This window comes from Xenopus laevis, chromosome 5S (assembly GCF_017654675.1).
Source record: "Xenopus laevis strain J_2021 chromosome 5S, Xenopus_laevis_v10.1, whole genome shotgun sequence".
Taxonomy (NCBI): Eukaryota; Metazoa; Chordata; class Amphibia; order Anura; family Pipidae; genus Xenopus; species Xenopus laevis.
The window spans coordinates 3,228,403-3,248,588 of record NC_054380.1 but is presented as its reverse complement, the minus strand read 5'-3'; the positions used below and the strand labels follow the sequence as shown (position 1 = coordinate 3,248,588).

The window sequence follows — 20,186 nt, the reverse complement described above, 5'->3', positions numbered from 1 at the left end:
AGCATTTGGGCATAAAACTTTTTTTTCCAGACCCATTTTATCGATTTTTTTTTCAATGATAAATAAGGTAAAATTGTGGATTCTAGTTTGGTCGGACTTTTTTTACATAAAAAATCAGGAAGAACTGGATTTTGATAAATAACTCCCTTAAATTTCCTTGAATGAATTACAGAAAGAAGACAATTCACATACTACAAAGCTATTCCGAAATAGAGCCAGCAGGTGGCAGCTGAAAAGCACTAAGTGACATAAAGCGTTTTGTAAAGGGAGGTGCATGAGCTTCTCAAGATACAGGAGCTGAATTACTGGGGAAACACACACATTGAGTGCAATGCTGGCATGTGAGAGAAGCTGAATAAGAGAGTAGCATCTCCAAAGATTTATGGAAAAATGAAAGCCTTGACTTTATTCAATATGGCCGTTTAATTTCTTCAGCCGCAGGATCATGCTTCACAATGACTACAGGGGAAAGGTAGAGTATTTATTTCCTTATATTGAAATGTTACATTTCCCCATTACTGTATTCTTTATCGTTCTATAAGTGCGTGACTATGCTTAGAGTTTATTGCAACCCAGAGTCATTAAGAAAGCCTTAACCTTAAATTTTAAATCAAGCCGAATTTCTATTTCTAATTATATACATGACATTACAGTTCAGGCACATTTCTCCGTTTCATATCATTTTCTCAAAGATTTCGATTAGTATCGTGCTCTGTCTTTTGATCACCTGGTGGGAAGTAAAGTGACTGAATGGAAATTACAAAGCACTTTATTTGGGTTTAATGTTTAATGCGGACTCTTTTAATCTGTGCAGTAGCTACAACTGCTTGAATGGGAATTCTCCTTTTAGAAAGTTCAATTTATGGGGCAATACCAGTTACCGTGTGTTTCCTTTGCATTTCTCTTTTTTTATGACTTGTGCAAATACCATTTACCCGCAAAAATCAATGAGCTATCTTGTGATGTATTGTTATTGTCTGTGTTTAACGGCTTGACGTCTCCGGTTTAGAGAGTTGCTTTTCATTTGTTGAGTTGCAAGAATCGGCTCAGTGCCTTTTTACCTTTATGTTATATTTTGTTCTGGTGAAATGCAATGGAATGGCAATCTATTATATAATAATTCTATTACACTGTCAAAGAAATGATCATTTGTGACATCTCAACATGCTAGGTGGCTTGAAATGCCAAACGTACTGCTATTAATAGACTCTATATTAATCACATAAAATGGATTCATTTCCCATGCAAACTTACCCTAAAAAAAATAAGAGTTTGTAGGGGACCCTAATATCCAGAATGCTCTGGACTTGGAGTTTTCCAGATAAGGAATCTTTCTGCAATTTGGATATCCATACCTTAGGGGCAGATTTATCAAGGGTCGAATTTCGAGGTGATGGGAGTTTTTTTAAACTCCCATCAGCTTGAAATTTTAATAAAAAAAGGCCAACCAAAATCTATTAAAAAAAATAGATTTTTTTAAAATTTGAGTGAATAAGCTGTATTTGATTGTTGAATCGAATTTGGATCATATTTGATTGAATTCAAAGTATTTTTTTTTCAAAGTCCATCAAATGACTCCAAATAGGTTCTAGGAGGTCCCCCATAGGCTAAAACAGCAATTCGGCAGGTTTTAGATGGCGAATAGTCAAGGTTGAATTTTTAAAGAGACAGTACGTGATAAATTTCGATATATGAATCGAATTTGGACTACTTCCTAGTTGAGGTACACTCAAATTAGCTTGAAATTCGACTTTAAAAATTAAAATTTTCAATTCAACCCTTGATAAATCTGCCCCTAAGTCTTCTAAAACTCACCTAAGCATTCATAAAAACAATAGGAGTGTTTCCCCACCAATAAGGATTCATTACATCTTATTTGGGATCAAGTACAAGGTTCTGTACAGAAAACAAGAAAATATGTTTTAAAATGTTGAATTATTTTATTGAAATGGAGTCTATGGGAGATGAGCTTCCTGTAATTCGGAGCTTTCAGGATAACAGGGATTGCCAGATAATGGATCCCAAACCGCTGGCTTCTATTTAGTGATCTCATCATGACCTCATTCCTATAGCATTAACTTGTGGTTTGCAAATGCTTCATTTAATGGAATAAGATGATATAGTCTTACCTTTCCCATCAACCTCATCCCGTACATCATAGTTCTTAGGGTTGGATAGTCCAGAATTTAAAAGAACACATGCTGCCAATTAAAAATAAAAGTAAATGATTGCACCAACACAAGTGCAGACAGATACAACGGGGTGAGCACAGCAGAATCCAAGGATCAAAGAGGTCTCATGATGAAGTATATGCAAGAGATCACAGCAAATGCAGCCATAATGTTATTCTTTGGTTATGTCTTGCACTATATCTTCTTCTCTACGTCCTGGAGGCAATTTGTAATGAAATATGCCAGTCCCCAGCAAGTGGTAGAATTAATGTTCAGCATATAATGACCCCTGCACACACCATTAACTAGAAAACATTTTCTATGCATGGTTCCTCTGTAGAATAATGCTCACCCATAACTTTCACTATTTCCACCTGAAGAGGTTAAAGCTGTGCAGGTAATGGACTCTACAGCCCAATGACATCCCAAATAAGCTACGGTTTTTCCTCACACAACATTGATTTGTGTTGGAAGGGAAAAGAACCAATTTGTATTCAACGGTTTGTGATTTCCTAAATGCTCTTTGTTTCCTGTTTAACAACCTTATGTAGAGCACATTCCTAGGGCAGATGTTTAGAACTAAGGAATATAAATTTCTTTCATTTCTTTAGTTTATAGAATACCGTAGAACCCCCAGGGGACCAGAAAAAATAGTGTAAAAGCCAGGAAAATGTAAAATCATAATATATAGCTGGGACTACTAAACAACAATGTAAAATGAGTGAAAACTTAATAAAAAAACTTAAACTTAATAATATTCAGGTTCCACTGTATTTCAATAATATTCAATAAAATGGCTTTTCCAGTACACTTTGGGGCTCATTCACTTAGCTCGAGTGAAGGAATAGAGGGTATTTCGACCATCGAATTGGCTACTTCGACCTTCAACTTCGAATCGAACAATTCGAACTAAAAATCGTTCCACTGTTTGACTATTTGTTTGTCGAAGTACTGTCTCTTTAAAAAAGACTTCAACCCCCTAGTTCGTCATCTAAAACCTACCAACGCCAATGTTAGCCTATGGGGAAGGTCCCCATAGGCTTTACAAGGTTTTTCTAATCGAAGGATAATCCTTCAATTGATGGATAAAAATCCTTTGAGTGTTCAATCGAACGAATTGCGCTAAATCCTTTGACTTCAATATTCGAAGTCGAAGTATTTAACTTCGACAGTCGAATATCGAGGGTTAATTAACCCTCGATATTCAACCCTAGGTAAACGTGCCCCTTTGAGTACAACTACAGGTATAGGAACTGTTATCCAGAATGCTTGGAATCTGGGGTTTTCTTCATAAGGGGTCTTTCTGTAATTTGGATTTCTATACTAACAGGGACAGATTTATCAAAGATTGAGGTGAATTTTTGATTGAAAAAAAAATCTAATTTCAAGCAATTTTTTGTGTACTTCGACTAGGGAATAGTTCAAATTCTATTTGAATTTGAAGAAAATTAGAAAATTAAAATATTCAAATTTATCATGTACTGTCTCTTTAAAAATGCGACTTCGACCATTTGCCATCTAAAACCTGACGAATTGCTGTTTTAGCCTATGGGGGACCTCCTAGAACATATTTGGAGTCAATTGGTGGACTTTGAAAAATTTAAGTTTTTTTGGGGAAAAACTTGGAATCGAATTTTATCTAATGCACTTTACTTTGATTCGTATGATTCAAATTCAGCCAAATATGGACCTAATCAATCAAAAACTGACCTATTCGACCAAAAAAAACTTTGACTTAATTTCGGTTGGTCTTTTTGAATTCGAATTTGAAGTTTCGAAATTCGACCCTTGATAAATATGCCCCTAAATCTCTAAATCTACTAAAAAAATATTTAAACTTAAATAAACCCGGTAGGATTGTTTCCCCTCCAATATGGATTAATTAGATTTTAGTAGGGATCAAATAAAAGGTACTGTTTTATTATTACACAGAAAAAAGGGAAATTAAAAATTGTAATTATCTGATTAAAACAGAGTCTATAGGCGATGGATGAACTTTCTTGATAATTGGTTTTCAGAAAATGGATCCCACACCTGTACTAATTTTTATGTTGGAGTAATACTGGAATAATTGTTGGAATAATAATGGCCAGGGAACATACTACTGTATGTAAGATTATGGGAGTTTGGCAGAGTAGGGGTAGCTTGGAGCAATATGTTTCTTTATTAAATAGAGACTTTGAATGAAGAAACCAGTTGTTCTGCTTATTGCAAAGACTAATTGGTTATGTCCAGGGTAAAGAGTGCACAGTGGAATGCGTCACCTTGCTTAAAATGCAACGTGGCATGATTAAAGTGCTAATAAACTGCATATGTATACTAGAAAACAATTACATCCTGATTTAACATGGTAAAATTAATGTTTCTCATTATCTCTACATATTCTACACTAAACTAGAGTACACTGATGCTGACACTTTTTGAATTTATTTTTCCATTTAGTAAGCTTATTAACTGATCCGTGTGCTAATTTGTTTCAGCACAGACTTGGACCAGGAAATGTTTACATTCCAACTCTTACGATACAGACTGAAGCAATGACTTGACTTGGAAAAACTCTGTTCCTATATTCTGGTTCTGGAATCCCAAGAAGTATCTTTTGGTGAGGACACTTGGATTAACCATTTCCAAGGCTGCATCTTGACGTATTAGCCATGGCTTTCAATAACCTGGGGGCGATGTATAGTCTGGACGAAGATTTCTATGCAAGAAACTTTACTTATCCGTTTAACATAAATTACAGCGATTATGAGTTTGATGATGATGATGTCACCAAGACAAGGACATTTTACGCAGCAAAGATAGTGATTGGGGTGGCCCTCGTATGCATCATGCTAATCTGCGGCATTGGAAACTTTATTTTTATTGCTGCCCTCGCTCGATATAAGAAATTGAGAAATTTAACAAATTTACTGATAGCCAACCTGGCAATTTCTGATTTTATAGTAGCCATTGTGTGCTGCCCATTTGAAATGGACTATTATGTTGTGAAACAGCTCTCCTGGGAGCATGGCCACGTCCTATGTGCATCTGTAAATTACTTAAGAACTGTGTCTCTTTATGTCTCAACAAATGCACTTCTGGCAATTGCAGTTGACAGGTAAGATTAACTCCCATTTGGTTCTGGATTGTCTAAGCCAGGGATCCCCAACCTTTTGAACCCGTGAGCAACATTCAGAAGTAAAAGGAGTTGGGGAGCAACACTAGCATGAAAAATGTTCTTGGGGTGCCAAATAAGTGCTGTGATTGGCCATTTAGTAGGATTGTCACCCTACATTGAGGTTCTGTTTGGCAGTACATTTGGTTTTTATACAACCAAAACTTGCCTCCAAGCTAGGAACTCAAAAATTAGTACCTGCTTTGAGGCCACTGGGCGCAACATCCAAGAGGCTGGAGAGCAACATGTTGCTCACGAGCTACTGGTTGGGGACCACTGGTCTAAGCTATTAACTTCATCGATTGCATGTTGGCTGTTAGAGTTGTTGGAGGATGGGAAGCAAAAAATATTTCCAGAATAAATAAAAATAACATTTATCTTGCTATATTATATTCACACGTGTTTTAGTTTTTATTTTTTTACCAAAAACTATCCAAACCCCAATGTTAACCATCATGTCCTTTTTGAAGAATTTGTGGAAATTTTGTAATATTTTTTGGTAGCCAATTTATGAAATGTAATAGAACTCTATTGTTACTGACATTTTTTTTTCTAAGAAATCCTGAGAATATATTTGCATGCTTAATACTGTAAGTTGATGAATCGGTTAAAATAATGACCAAGTTGTCTTGTAACTTTGGGGCAATAACAGGTTTTAATGAGCAGGTCCTTAAAGGGATACTGTCATGGGCAAAAAAATGTTTTCAAAATGAATCAGTTAATAGTGCTGCTCCAGCAGAATTCTGCAATCCATTTCTCAAAAGAGCAAACAGATTTTTTTATATTCAATTTTGAAATCTGACATGGGGCTAGACATTTTGTCAATTTCCCAGCTGCCCCAAGTCATGTGACTTGTGCTCTGATAAACTTCAGTCACTCTTTACTGCTGTACTGCAAGTTGGAGTGATATCACCCCCTCCCCCCCCAGCAGCCAAACAAAAGAACAATGGGAAGGTAACCAGATAGCAGCTCCCTAACACAAGATAACAGCTGCCTGGTAGATCTAAGAACAACACTCAATAGTAAAAACCCATGTCTCACTGAGACACATTCAGTTACATTGAGAAGGAAAAACAGCAGCCTGCCAGAAAGCATTTCTCTTCTAAAGTGCAGGCACAAGTCACATGACATGGGGCAGCTGGGAAATAGACAATATGTCTAGCCCCATGTCAGATTTCAAAATTGAATATAAAAAAATCAGTTTACTCTGTTGAGAAATGGATTTCAGTGCAGAATTCTGCTGGAGTAGCACTATTAACTGATGTGTTTTGAAAGAAAACATGTTTTCCGATTATCCCTTTAATAGTATATATATCTTAAAATGTATAAATACTGTAAATTGATCATTGTTCAATATTACAGGAAAGACAATCCTTTGAAGTATATCAGGCTTTTGAGATGTAATACAACTTATTTATGTAACATACATGTGTATTAAAAACAACCAATAATAAATCAATCGTTAATAACGTACAATTCAAATATCAGAAAGAAGCAAAAACAATCTGATTCAGCGTCAGTGATGACCCCCCCTCTGACTGAATTACAATTACAAATAGAATGTGGCATGAATGTAAACAGAAATGATTATGATCCCGGCTGGTGAAATCTTTAAATCAATTCATGTCACATATTCTTTATTGTACTGAGCGCAAGGAAACAGAATATAGTTATGGCTAAACAGCGTAGACAGCTAGTAATGAAAACATCCAGTCTAATCACAGCACGATGCATAGTCCCAAATAAAACAGCTGCAACAAAATAAATATATGTTAAGCTTTATTATAATCTAAATGATTATTAACACAATTATATACAGTATCTTGATTACAAGTCTGTATTTGGTTTCCATTCAATAACATCCTATTTTTTAGGATTTATATCCTAATCATTCAAAATTTTCACTGCCACATTTCCAATGGATAAATGCCTGAGAGTACCCTGGAGAGTCATGGCTTTTTACATTTAGATCCATGGATGGGACCCACCTGACAAGCTAGAAGTTAATTGGGAAGAAAATTTTTAACAATCAGTAGTGATGGGTGAATTTGCGCCATTTCGCGCAAAATTCGCAAAACGGCGAAAAATTCTCGAAACTGCGCCGGCGTCCGTTTTTTCGGAAATTTTTTTTTTGACGCAGGCGAATTTTTGCCGCGAATTTTTGCGGGCATTTCACGAATTTATTCACTGGCGGCGAATCGCGCAAATTCGCCGCGAATTTGCGCCTGGCGAATAAATTCGCCCATCACTAACAATCAGTCTTTGTGGCATTGCTCTAAAATTAAATGTTGGCAACCATCCAGCATGCCATTGCTCTTATTCATATATGGCAGATTTATCATGTGCCAATATTTATTCCCCAGTGGTAAGGATAATAATAGAAAATATGTATTATTTCAGAATAAATAATATGATTGTGATTAATAGTAAAAACAGTCATTAAATTTAGATACTTGCTTCACTTTACTTCACATACTTAAAAATATATCTATTTGGACAGCTAAAAGACTAAAATCCAACTATTGGTTATTTAATGATGTATATTTATACCGTGGTTAATTTTAATGAGGTTTCATGCAATGAACCATTTCAATAGTTTTAATGCTGAATTTAATATTTTTCAGGTATTTGGCAATTGTTCATCCCTTAAAGCCTCGAATGAATTATCAAACTGCTTCATTCCTGATTGGGTCGGTTTGGATTGTCTCTTTGCTCATTGCCATACCCTCAGCTTACTTTGCAACAGAATCGGTACTATTCATGGTAAAAAGCCAAGAAAAGATTTTTTGCGGACAGATTTGGCCAGTTGACCAACAGATTTATTATAAAACGTATTTTCTGTTTATTTTTGCCATTGAATTTGTTGGCCCAGTCCTAACCATGACATTATGCTATGCCAGGATCTCCAGAGAACTTTGGTTTAAGACTGTGCCTGGTTTTCAGACTGAGCAAATCCGGAAACGACTGCGCTGCCGCAGAAAGACTGTGTTGGTGTTGATGTGTATCCTCACAGCTTATGTTCTTTGCTGGGCACCTTTTTATGGATTTGCCATTGTTCGGGATTTTTTTCCAACAATTTTTGTCAAAGAGAAGCACTACCTTTCCGCCTTCTACATCGTAGAGTGCATTGCAATGAGCAACAGCATGATCAACACCATGTGTTTTGTCACAGTTAAAAATAATACCATGAAATATTTCAAGAAGATTATGCTTTTGAGATGGAAATCCACATACAGTGGAAGTAAAGGTAGCGCTGAATTAGATCTAAAAACCAGTGGGGTGCCTGTTACGGAAGAAGTAGATTGCATCAAGTTGAAATAAATATTTTAATATCTTGGTTTATTAAACATATATAATAGATTATCATTCTTTATTTAATCTGATTTACAGTAAAGTTAAAATATTTTTCTTTTTAAAACAAGGTTTTATAAAAGGAATAGTAACACCAAAAAAGAAAAGTATTTAAAATAATTAAAATATAATGTACTGTGCCATGTATTTGTCAAAGTTATATGTTTGCTTTAGAAATACTACTACCCTTTGGGGAAAAAAAAGGCACAGGTTACTTTGCGAATAACCCTCACTCTAATAGAATACAATGGCATTCTGTTGCTATGTCCCCTGAGCCTTAAATGGCTGCCCTTGTGGTTACACACCAGTTTTTTTTATATGAACTTTAGTAGTGTTTCTAAACCAAACATGCCAGTTTAATAGTGCAGGGCAACAACGCATTATGGGACCAATTCACCAAGCTCAAGTGAAGGATTTGAAGTAAAAAAAATTCGAATTTCGAAGTGTTTTTTGGGCTACTTCGACCTTCGTCTACGACATCAACTTCGAATCAAAGGATTCGAACTAAAAATCGTTCGACTATTCGACCATTCGATAGTCGAAGTACTGTCTCTTTAGGAAAAAACTTCGACCCCCTAGTTCGCCACCTAAAAGCTACCGAACCCAATGTTAGCCTATGGGGAAGGTCCCCATAGGCTTGGCTAAATTTTTTTGGTCGAAGGATAATCCTTCAATCGTTGTATTAAAATTGTTCGAATCATTCGATTCGAAGGAATTAATAGTTCGATCAATGGATTATTCCTTCAATCGTTCGATAAAACTTTTTGCGCAAAATCCTTCGACTTCGATATTCAAAGTCAAAGGATTTTCATTCCCCAGTCGAATATTGAGGGTTAATTAACCCTCGATATTCGACCCTTGATGCATCGGCCCCTATATGTTAATTAGTTTAATTCACTTTCATTTTGTGGTGTTACTATTCCTTTAAAATATCGCTATACCTTCTCACTTTGTATTTGTCTATTGGAACAATAAGAGGTGAGGGAATTCTTTTATAATTATTTTCCTGTTGCCTCCTTCCCCTCCAGTTTTTATTAAGGCTCTACTAGCTTGCCTTGTTTGCCTTTCCTAAACTTTCATTGTCTATCAGTCTGGTGGACCACCAACATCCTTGTCAACTCCAACAGCTTTATGCTTAGGTATCAAAGAGGGGGAGGTTGTGATTCAAGAAGATAGTGGCCATTGCCAGCCAAAAGAGATTGCAAACTCTACATAATAGAGACAAATCCATAAGCTTTTTTATAGCCCATACAAAGAGATAAAATAATATGATGCCATAATAGTTTTTGTTGAACTTAGAAAATGTTCTAGTGAAACATTTAGGAGAATGGTAGACTTTAAATAGATACACAGAGATAGGGTAGTTGATTACATAACGTAACTGTTTTTTACATGAATTAGCCATTCAGAATGGGATGGAAATAATGTCATACATATGGAGTAGTGATGGGCGAATTTATTCGCCAGGCGCGAATTTGCGGCGAATTTGCGCGTTTCGCCACCAGCGAATAAATTCGCAAAACACCCGCAAAAATTTGCGTCAAAAATTCAGCGGCGTCAAAAATTAATTTTTTCGAAAAATGGACGCCGGCGCCAAAAACGGGCGCCAGCGTCAAAAACGGGCGCCAGCAGCGAAAAACGGGCACCGGCGTCAAAAACGAGACGCCGGCGCCGTTTCGCAAATTTTTCGCCGTTTCGCAAATTTTGCGCGAAATTCGCAAATTTTTCGGCGCAGCAAAATGGCGCAAATTCGCCCATCACTAATATGGAGCAGTCAATCTGGATTTACTCCAAATAGAATCAGTTGAAGTGTGCTACACAGAAGAAAGACAGCTCTTAGCAGCCCCAGGTGGTGCAGGCTGTACCCTCTGCCAGGGTAAAATAATACAGATCAATGAAACAAAACAGCAGCACTCCGGCAAAAAAGTAGAAACAATTTTAATTAAGTGGCAACATTTCGGGCTTCACCCCAGCCCTTTGTCAAGCCTGGATTTACTCTCAACAGCATATTTGATTTCCCTTCTAAGTATTTGTGGCAATGCAAGCTGCTTTAAAGTAAAAAGTTATGAGATACGTACACTGAGAAGAGTATTATATATTTTCTATAGTTTGGGATTCTGGAGTTTGTATACACAAACTATAAAAAATATATTGACAATTTTGCCACAAACTTTTATTTGCCACTTGCGATTTCTCGCTTTGCTGTCCGTTAAAGGCTGCCATGATCTCTATGCACCGCAATGTAAAATGAAGTAGTAAAGTGCATGATAATTCCAGTAGATATTTTATATTATAAAATTTATGTAAACATCACATTTTATTTGCATAGAATTAAAAAAAATACCTTTAGGTCCTTAATAAGATACAGTAAAATATTTAATGCAATAAGTTGTCTTTCTTAACATTTCTGTTTGGAGCATTGAGTACTAAATATGGTGCATGCCATGAACTTGTGTTTTTGAATGGTGTGAGAGTTCTATTGAACAGAGCTGGAAAAGATGTGCAGCTTGGAAATGATAAATCTATTGATTAAACAGAAATGCAGCTACCTGCACTACAGAGTCACAGTTCTCTTTTAAAAATGTAGATTGTTATACTCCCTGTATGCACTAAGCAGGGAGAAGCCCTTCAAGGCTGCAACGTATTTCTTTTAATAATTAAACATAATTTAGTGATTGAGTGATATTGTACATAACAGTTGGAACTACTATAAGTGACATCTATCTTCATGTAATAAATACATGAATTTCCTAGATATGAGTAAGCCATTCACTTGAGACATTTCCTTGGGCCATAATGGCAGGACAGTTTCTTTCACTAAGAGCAAAGGCCCATCACACTTACTAATCACATTCCTCATGGGAAGAACTGCAGCAATGAAAATGTCTTTTCCCCACCAGAAATCATTCATCTTAAAGGAAAACTACACCCTGAACAATGTAGGTCTCTATAAAAAGATATTGCATAAAATATGTCATATGTAAAACCCTGCTTCGTGTAAATAAACCATTTTCATAATAATATACTTTTTAGTAGTATGTGCCATTGGGTAAACCTAAATAGAAAATTGCCATTTTAAAAAATAAGGGCCGCTCCCTGGGATCATAGGATTGACGGTGCACACAAACCATACATGTTAGGTCACATGAGCCAATTAACAGACAGAGTTGAGTCTTTTGCTTCCACACTTCCTGTTACAGTTAGAGCTGCGGTATTTCTGGTCAGGTGATCTCTTCCTGTTACAGTTAGAACTGCAGTATTTCTGGTCAGGTGATCTCTTCCTGTTACAGTTAGAGCTGCAGAATTTCTGGTCAGGTGATCTCTTCCTGTTACAGTTAGAGCTGCAGAATTTCTGGTCAGGTGATCTCTTCCTGTTACAGTTAGAGCTGCAGTATTTCTGGTCAGGTGATCTCTTCCTGTTACAGTTAGAGCTGCAGTATTTCTGGTCAGGTGATCTCTTCCTGTTACAGTTAGAGCTGCAGTATTTCTGGTCAGGTGATCTCTTCCTGTTACAGTTAGAGCTGTAGTATTTCTGGTCAGGTGATCTCATCCTGTTACAGTTAGAGCTGCAGTATTTCTGGTCAGGTGGGCTCAGATTCTAGCAGGGAGGGGGAAAAGGGAGGTGGAGTGGAAGAGAGGAGCAAACTGAGCATGCTTAAGCCCTAGCCCTGGAGGTTTAAGCTGAAAACAGTTAGTCTAATACAGAAGCCCATGAGTACACAATAGAAGGAAAGACATGTGCTGTTTCTTTTGACAGAGGACACAGAGCAGCATTACTTTGAGCATTAGTGGTGTATTTATAGAGATCTTTCTAATAAAGCATACTTTATTTTAGCCTTTTCTTCTCCTTTAATAAAATATAATAAACATATACAGTTAACACCTTTTAACCAGCCAAATAATTTTACAACTCTAAGTCATTTTCGCTGGAAATGTTTAACCAATAAAGAAAAAATTAGCAACTAAGAATCATAAAACTCTCATTCTTTTACAATCTCATTATGTAGATTAATTGCTTGTGGAACTGTGTCTTTTATATTTAAATACTGTGGTATTGCTTGCTTTGCATATGTTGAATTGCCTTGTTTCTACCACTCTTTAAGCTAGTTTTGTTGCAAAATATATGTCATTGTAATGCTCACTGAGGTTGAAGGTGCTTGAAGCCTTTATTTGGATTACCATAATATTCTGTTTATTTCTTGCAACAACAGGCCTGTATAAGGAGGCTGAACCAGTCACGTGTACATTGTCATACAGTGTGAATTAATGTGCTTTCTCCTGCTGGAGGTACTAAGTACAGCTGTTTAAGAATTTTTATGCTGCTCAGTTAAACAACAAATAACAAACTCAACAAATTATAAGAAAACGTTTCATTCACAGAAACGTTCTTGTTCACTTCGTTTTCATACAATAAAGATTTTACCTTTTGTAATGCTTTTTGTCGGCTGTGTTTCGTGAAGACCTTTTATTTTTGCATCTTCCTATAGTTCTTTCAAATGCATTTATCGTGTATACAAAAAGCAAATGTCACGTTGTACTAGCCAACAAAGAAAAAAGATTACACAAATGGAAATTCAGCACAAATGTATTCCCATGGCACTTTTATTATTAAGGTCAAGTGCATTTGAAAGATAATTATGTTTGTTTTGCATTACTATGAATATATAAGTTGAATATCATTATGTTTGCAGATACAGGGTAATATCAGCACTAGTGATGGGCGAATTTGTCCCGTTTTGCTTTGACGCTAATTTCTTGCAAAATTCGCGAAACTGGTGAAAAATTTGCGAAATGGCGATTTTGACGCCAGAGCCCATTAAAGTCCATGGGCGTCCATTTATCGTTACCCAGGTTTAAATTGGTGCCAAAAATATGCGAATTTATTTGCCGCCGGCAAAACAGGCAAATTTGCGCCTCACGAATAATAAATTTGCCCATCACTGATCAGCACCTAAGAGAGTATAAGAAAACACTGTCCACTCAATTAAAAGTCATCAACAGATCAGGAATGGACATTCACTCTAGCTGTATAATATAGAGGGAATGCAGAAATCTATTTGCCATTTGTAGTTTAATTTTTATTCTTTAAGGTTTTTTACTTTAATTGTGTTTTTGTTCTAAAGCTCAATAATTTGAAATGTAAAGTGTTTTCTGCTTGTTAGGTTCCATCGTACCCAAAAAAATGTGGCAGTCTAGTAGATGAATAGTGGAGGGTCTATAGAACAAAAAGACCAGTAATAAAATATATATTTAACAATAAAAATAATGTTCCAGTACTCAACTGTTTTCAGGTTACTAGGCTTTGCAAGATTAAAATTTTAATTTAAGGTTAACAAGAACAGAACAAAAATTCACCAACTTAAAAACAAAAAGAGAAGACCAACTGTTGATTGTATCAATGTTTAAATTTTAAATAAAGTAAATATAATGTAAAATTGCAGAACCCCCTTTCAATGGCCAAGGTAGTAGCGATCCATTGTGCCTTAGAACCTTCCACTCTTGATACAGGGCCAAGTTGAAAGGTTGAAAAGGGTTGATATAAGTGCAGAGAACATTACTGTGAAGTTTTCACCTTCTCAAAAATTGTTCGGTACATAAAAACTGTGTGAATATATGGATTTCTTTTGATTGAGCCCAGTATTGTGTATATCTTACTACTGGTATTCCTAAATTGTGGGTGTGCCTTAGAAACAATGGTTGTGGAGACCAAGGCTGAAGGCCATTTATGCTGAGATATGGGGAGAGTGCTAATGTGCTAGCTTGGATAGTTGTGAAAGTCATATTTGAAGGTTCATTAAGGCTAGACTTTTGTTGCTGCCCTGCATATTGTTGGAACACTAGCTGAATAACAGATACAGATATGTTTTTATAAATCTGGGATGAGTTAAGGGGGGCCCCAACCAAATGTCTGCCCTCAAAGTGGAACTTGAACCAAAAAAAGTCGCTGAACTGAGCAGGTCATCCAATATAAAACCCACCCGAAAGTTTATTAAATAATGTGTGCAAATTTATCTTAATACAGCAAATTGCTCTGATGCAATTTTACAATGTAATTATACACTAGTGGTTTTCTTTGGCATGTGAGAGTAGACAGTTTATTCATTATATAAATCCCATGGCCAGGGATAGTAACAACTGCCATTCCCCAAGTAATAGCATGATACCCATTAAAATAAGAAAAGACAGATTTCTCCCATGTCTTATTTACTGTGTTTTCTAATTGCAACGTGAAATAGTTTAATACAATTAAAGGGCATGTAAAGGCAAAAAAATAAATTCCCATTTTTACTTTTTTTAATGAAAAAGAAACCTATCTCCAATATACTTTAATTAAAAAATGTGTACCGTTTTTATAAGAAATTCTCCCTTCATTTACTGAGATGAGATAGTGGGCAAAGAAAGGGAAAATGGGGGAGGAGATTTGGCTAGGGATACTGTTAAGGATAGGGAGGACCACATGTCATATGTTCAATATGGTGCGAGTATTAAATGTATGTTTACAAATGCAAGAAGTCTGACTGGTAAAATGGGAGAGCTGGAGCTGCTGGTGATGGAAGGAAAATATGATGTGATTGGTGTGGCCGAAACATGGCTGAATGAGTCGCATGACTGGGCAGTAAATATCAGTGGCTATACTTTGTTTCGGAGGGACAGAGGCAATAGAAAAGGAGGAGGGGTATGTCTGTATGTTAGGCAGGATTTAAAAGCTCATATAAAGGAGGAGGTTGTGTTAGAAAATGAGGGGCCAGAAGTCGTATGGGTGGAGTTCTTCACCAATTGTAAAGAATCCAGCAAATTAATTGTAGGCGTATGCTATAGACCCCCTAATGTAAGTGAGGAGGAAGAGACAAAGCTCCTAATGCAAATAGAAAAGGCTGCTAGTTTAGGTAAAGTAATGATAATGGGGGATTTTAATTACCCAGATATTGACTGGAGCAACGGTACTGCTAGATCAGTTAATGGGAACAAGTTTATAAACTTATTGCACGACAATTTTTTAGCACAGGTTGTTGAGGAGCCTACCAGAAAAAATGCTATTCTTGATTTAGTGATCTCAAATGACCCAGAACTTATAGCAAATGTGCAAGTCATTGAACCCCTGGGTAATAGTGACCATAATGTTATATCTTTTAATGTCTGGTGCAAAAAACAAAAATATACTGGGGCAACAAAAACCATGAATTTTGCCAAAGCTAATTTTAGTGCCTTGAGGGCTGCCCTACAGAGCATTGATTGGGGCATTAGGTTTTCAGCTAAAAACACAGAACAGAAATGGTTGTCCTTTAAAATGATATTAAATCATTACTGTTCTCAATTTATTCCCTTAAGGACTAAATGTAGAAGCTCTAAGAATCATCCTGTGTGGCTTAATACAGAGGTAAAGATGTTAATGGGAAAGAAGAGTAGGGATGTAGCGAACGTCGGAAAAAAAGTTCGCGCACATATTCGCGAACTTGCGCAAAAATGCGAGCGGTTCGCGAACGGTTCGCGAACCCCATAGACTTCAATGGGAAGGCGAACTTTAACATCTAGAAAAGACATTTCTGGCCAGAAAAATGATTTTAAAGTTGTTTAAAGGGTGCAACGACCTGGACAGTGGCATGCCAGAGGGGGATCAAGGGCAAAAATGTATCTGAAAAATCTGCCTGTTATTGCAGCAGTCAGCAGATGAGATCAGAAGCAGGACAGCTGCCCACTGCAGCTACATACAGAGCACTGCAGTAGAAGGTAGATTACTAGCCAGCAAAGCTACCTAAGCTAAAATGTCCCTCAAACCCCTGCAGACTTCTGTCCCTCCAATAACAGAGCAGTATCAAAACGATTACTAGCCAGCAAACTTTCAACTGTCCCTGAAATCACTAACAGGTAGCAGCTCTCTCCCTACACTATCTCTTCAGCACACACAGGCAGAGTGAAAAAACGCTGCAGGGCTTCGGTTTTTATAGGGAAGGGGAGTGGTCCAGGGGAGAGCTTCCTGATTGGCTGCCATGTACCTGCTGGTCTGGGGTGAGAGGGCAAAAAAAAGCGCCAACAATGGCGAACCCAAAATGGCGAACGTCGCGCGACGTTCGCGAACTTCCGGCGAGCGCGAACACCCGATGTTCGCGCGAACAAGTTCGCCGGCGAACAGTTCGCGACATCTCTAAAGAAGAGAAAGGCATTTAAAAACTACAAATCTGTAGGGACAGAAGCTGCATTTAATGAATATAAACACTGTAATAAATGTTGTAAATCAGCAATCCGGAAGGCTAAGAAAAGAAATGAAGAGTTAATTGCGGTGGAGGTGAAAACTAACCCTAAAAAGTTTTTTAAATATATTAATAGTAAAAAGATGCAGGTTGAGAGTGTTGCTCCATTAAATAATGGTACCAGTATGGTTGTAACAGATACAGATAAGGCAAATGTGTTAAATCAGTTCTTTTCTTCAGTGTATACAATAGAGGAGTCTGGGTTCACAGGCTCACTTAATAACTGCACGAATGGTTCAGCTCAATCTAGTCAGTGGCTGACTCAGGATATGATTCAAAAAGCTTTAATACAAATTAATGTAAACAAGGCTCCAGGGCCTGATGGCATACACCCCCGGGTTCTAAGAGAGCTTAGTTCAGTTTTAGACCAGCCCTTATTTCTGATTTTCTCAGATTCACTGTCATCTGGTATGGTGCCTATGGATTGGAGAAAAGCTGATGTTATTCCAATATTTAAAAAGGGATTACGATCTCAGCCTGGCAATTATAGGCCAGTAAGCTTGACATCTGTGGTGGGCAAATTATTTGAAGGCTTGTTAAGGGATCACATTCAAAATTTTGTCCTAATGAATGGCATTATGAGCAACAATCAGCATGGCTTTATGAAGGATAGGTCATGTCAGACGAATTTGATTGCATTTTATGATGTGGTAAGTAAGATTCTGGATAGTGGGGGGGCAGTAGATGTGATCTATTTGGATTTTGCCAAAGCGTTTGATACTGTGCCCCACAAACGACTGCTTTCTAAACTAAGGTCTGTTGGGCTTAATGAAGTCGTTTGCACATGGATAGGAAACTGGCTACAGGATCGGGTACAGAGGGTGGTTGTTAATGGGACATTCTCTACTTGGAGTAAGGTTCTTAGTGGGGTCCCCCAGGGCTCAGTATTGGGTCCACTTTTATTTAACTTGTTCATTAATGACTTAGGGGAGGGTGTTGTAAGTAATGTATCAGTGTTTGCAGATGACACAAAATTAATTCCATCCAGGATGTGGCATCCTTGCAACAGGATCTTGACAAACTGGCAATCTGGGCAGCTAAGTGGCAAATGAGATTCAATGTTGATAAATGTAAAGTCATGCACCTGGGATGTAAAAATATCCAAGCCACTTATACCCTTAATGGGACTGCACTAGGCAAATCCATTATGGAAAAGGACCTTGGAGTCCTTGTAGATGATAAACTTGGCTGTAGCAAGCAATGCCAGTCAGCAGCATCAAGGGCAAATAAGGTCTTGAGCTGTATTAAAAGGGGCATAGAGTCACGGGAGGAGGGGATCCCACTGTATAGAGCACTTGTAAGGCCCCATCTAGAATATGCCGTACAGTTTTGGTCTCCATCACTCAAACAGGACATTATTGTATTAGAGAGGGTACAGAGAAGGGCAACTAAGCTGGTAAAAGGTATTGAAAATCTTAGCTATGAGGAAAGACTGGCCAAATTGGGGATGTTCACGCTGGAGAAGAGGCGCTTAAGGGGTGATATGATAACTATGTATAAATATATAAGGGGATCATATAAAAATCTCTCTAATGCTTTATTTACCAGTAGGTCTTTCCAGCTGACACGAGGTCACCCATTCCGATTAGAAGAAAAGAGGTTCCGACCTAAATATTCGGAAGGGGTTTTTTACAGTGAGAGCTGTGAAGATGTGGAATTCTCTCCCTGAATCAGTTGTACAGGCTGATACATTAGATAGCTTTAAGAAGGGGTTGAATGGCTTTTTAGCAAGTAAGGGAATACAGGGTTATGGGAAATAGCTCATAGTCCAAGTTGATCCAGGGACTAGTCCGATTGCCATTTTGGAGTCAGGAAGGAATTTTTCCCCCTCTAAGGCAAATTGGAGAGGCTTCAGATGGGTTTTTTGCCTTCCTCTGGATCAACTGGCAGATAGGTAGTTAATAAACAAAAAAAAAAAAAAAAGGTTGAACTCGATGGACATGTGTCTTTTTTCAACCTTACTTACTATGTTACTATGTTACTATGTTACTGCTGTGGATAGGAATTGTCAGACAGTCCCTAAATGCTCTGCAGGGAAACAATCATACCTATGAACAGTAGGGGGAGCCCCCGCCTTACTTCCCAGCCATGCAGAACTCAAGCAGCTTTGTTTATGATGATCCCTAAGCAGCCCAGACCACACTGAGCATGTGCACAGTCTTAGTCTTGCAAAGATGTATAACAAAGTTACAAGATGGTGACCCCCTGTGGCCAACTTTGAAAGCATAAATTATTTGTTTGATTAGGCTTGTGGTGCAGTAAGTTCATGTTTATATTTAGTATACAAAATACAGCATTTCTAGCCTTATTCTATTTTACATTTACATACCCTTAAAATGTTACCTTCAGACATAGTTCGTGTTAGTTTGTGTTAATACAACGGATAATAACAAATTTAACTGACTAATAACACCATTTTTTGTACACTTTAAAATAAAGTGTGCTCTTTGTGATGTGAATTTACAGTTGAATTTCAAGCCAATGTAGATACTTAGGGGCAAATTTATCAAAGGTAGAAGTGAAAATTCTAATTAAAAAAAAAAATCAAATTTTAAACTAAACTAGGGAATAGTCCAAATTCGATTAGAATATTGAAATTTATCATGCACTGTCTCTTTAAAAATTAGACTGTGACCATTCACCATCTAAAACCTTCCGAATTGCTGTTTTAGCCTATGGGGGACCTCCTAGAACCTATTTGGAGTCAAAAACTTTGCTTGGTCTTTTTTAATTGAATTTCGAAGTTTTTTAAATTAGAAATTTGACCCTTGATAAATCTGCCCCTTAATGATATCAGTTTCCAAAATAAAGCAGAAATAGATTATAAAATTATATTGTGCCATGTTTAACTGTATCAATATATCAAATTAAGTCAGCATTCTGCATTTCAGCTGCTCCAGGTTTCAATCTTTTTCTTTATTTTTGCCTTTAAGCAGTGGTGACAAGAAAATTGTATTATTAATATAGTGCTGTTCTTATCCAACGATTGAGCACCTCATCTCATGTATTTCTTGTTCTTATAAGGTTTTACCCTTAACTGATAAACCGGAGATATGATTATTGCACTCAAATAATTGTTCTTCAGTCCTGAGACTTCCTATAAAATGTTATTACAGTTTCAGAATGTTTGTGTATCTCAAGCTATTTATATTACAGCTTCGATATGAACTTCTGATAAAAATGCGCAGTTTTCTTTCTCAGACAGGAAATATTGATCTTTTCACCTTGTTTTTTCTTAAAATCAGATTTGCTGTGGTG

At 37.0% G+C, this 20,186-nt stretch overlaps 1 protein-coding gene across 2 annotated transcripts; it reads left to right on the top strand.

The window, feature by feature from the left end:
* Nucleotides 1–286: 286 nt before the first annotated feature.
* On the top strand, nucleotides 287–9,056 carry LOC108717528 (prokineticin receptor 2). Of its 2 annotated transcripts, none has more exons than XM_018264762.2 (3): nucleotides 287–472; nucleotides 4,657–5,271; nucleotides 7,953–9,056. In XM_018264762.2, exons 2-3 carry the CDS (start codon nucleotides 4,826–4,828, stop codon nucleotides 8,647–8,649), a joined length of 1,143 nt encoding a protein of 380 aa, XP_018120251.1. In that variant the 5' UTR covers nucleotides 287–472; nucleotides 4,657–4,825; the 3' UTR covers nucleotides 8,650–9,056. The 2 variants fall into 2 exon arrangements, with proteins under 2 accessions (XP_018120251.1, XP_041421120.1); XM_041565186.1 differs by having other exon boundaries at nucleotides 4,652–5,271.
* Nucleotides 9,057–20,186: the final 11,130 nt, after the last annotated feature.

Excerpts from the sequence above, each read along its gene's own strand:
- LOC108717528 (XM_018264762.2), top strand. The coding sequence starts at position 4,826 with ATGGCTTTCAATAACCTGGGGGCGATGTATAGTCTGGACGAAGATTTC. Across the intron at positions 5,272-7,952 it reads CTGGCAATTGCAGTTGACAG|GTATTTGGCAATTGTTCATC; the intron begins GTAAGATTAACT and ends AATATTTTTCAG.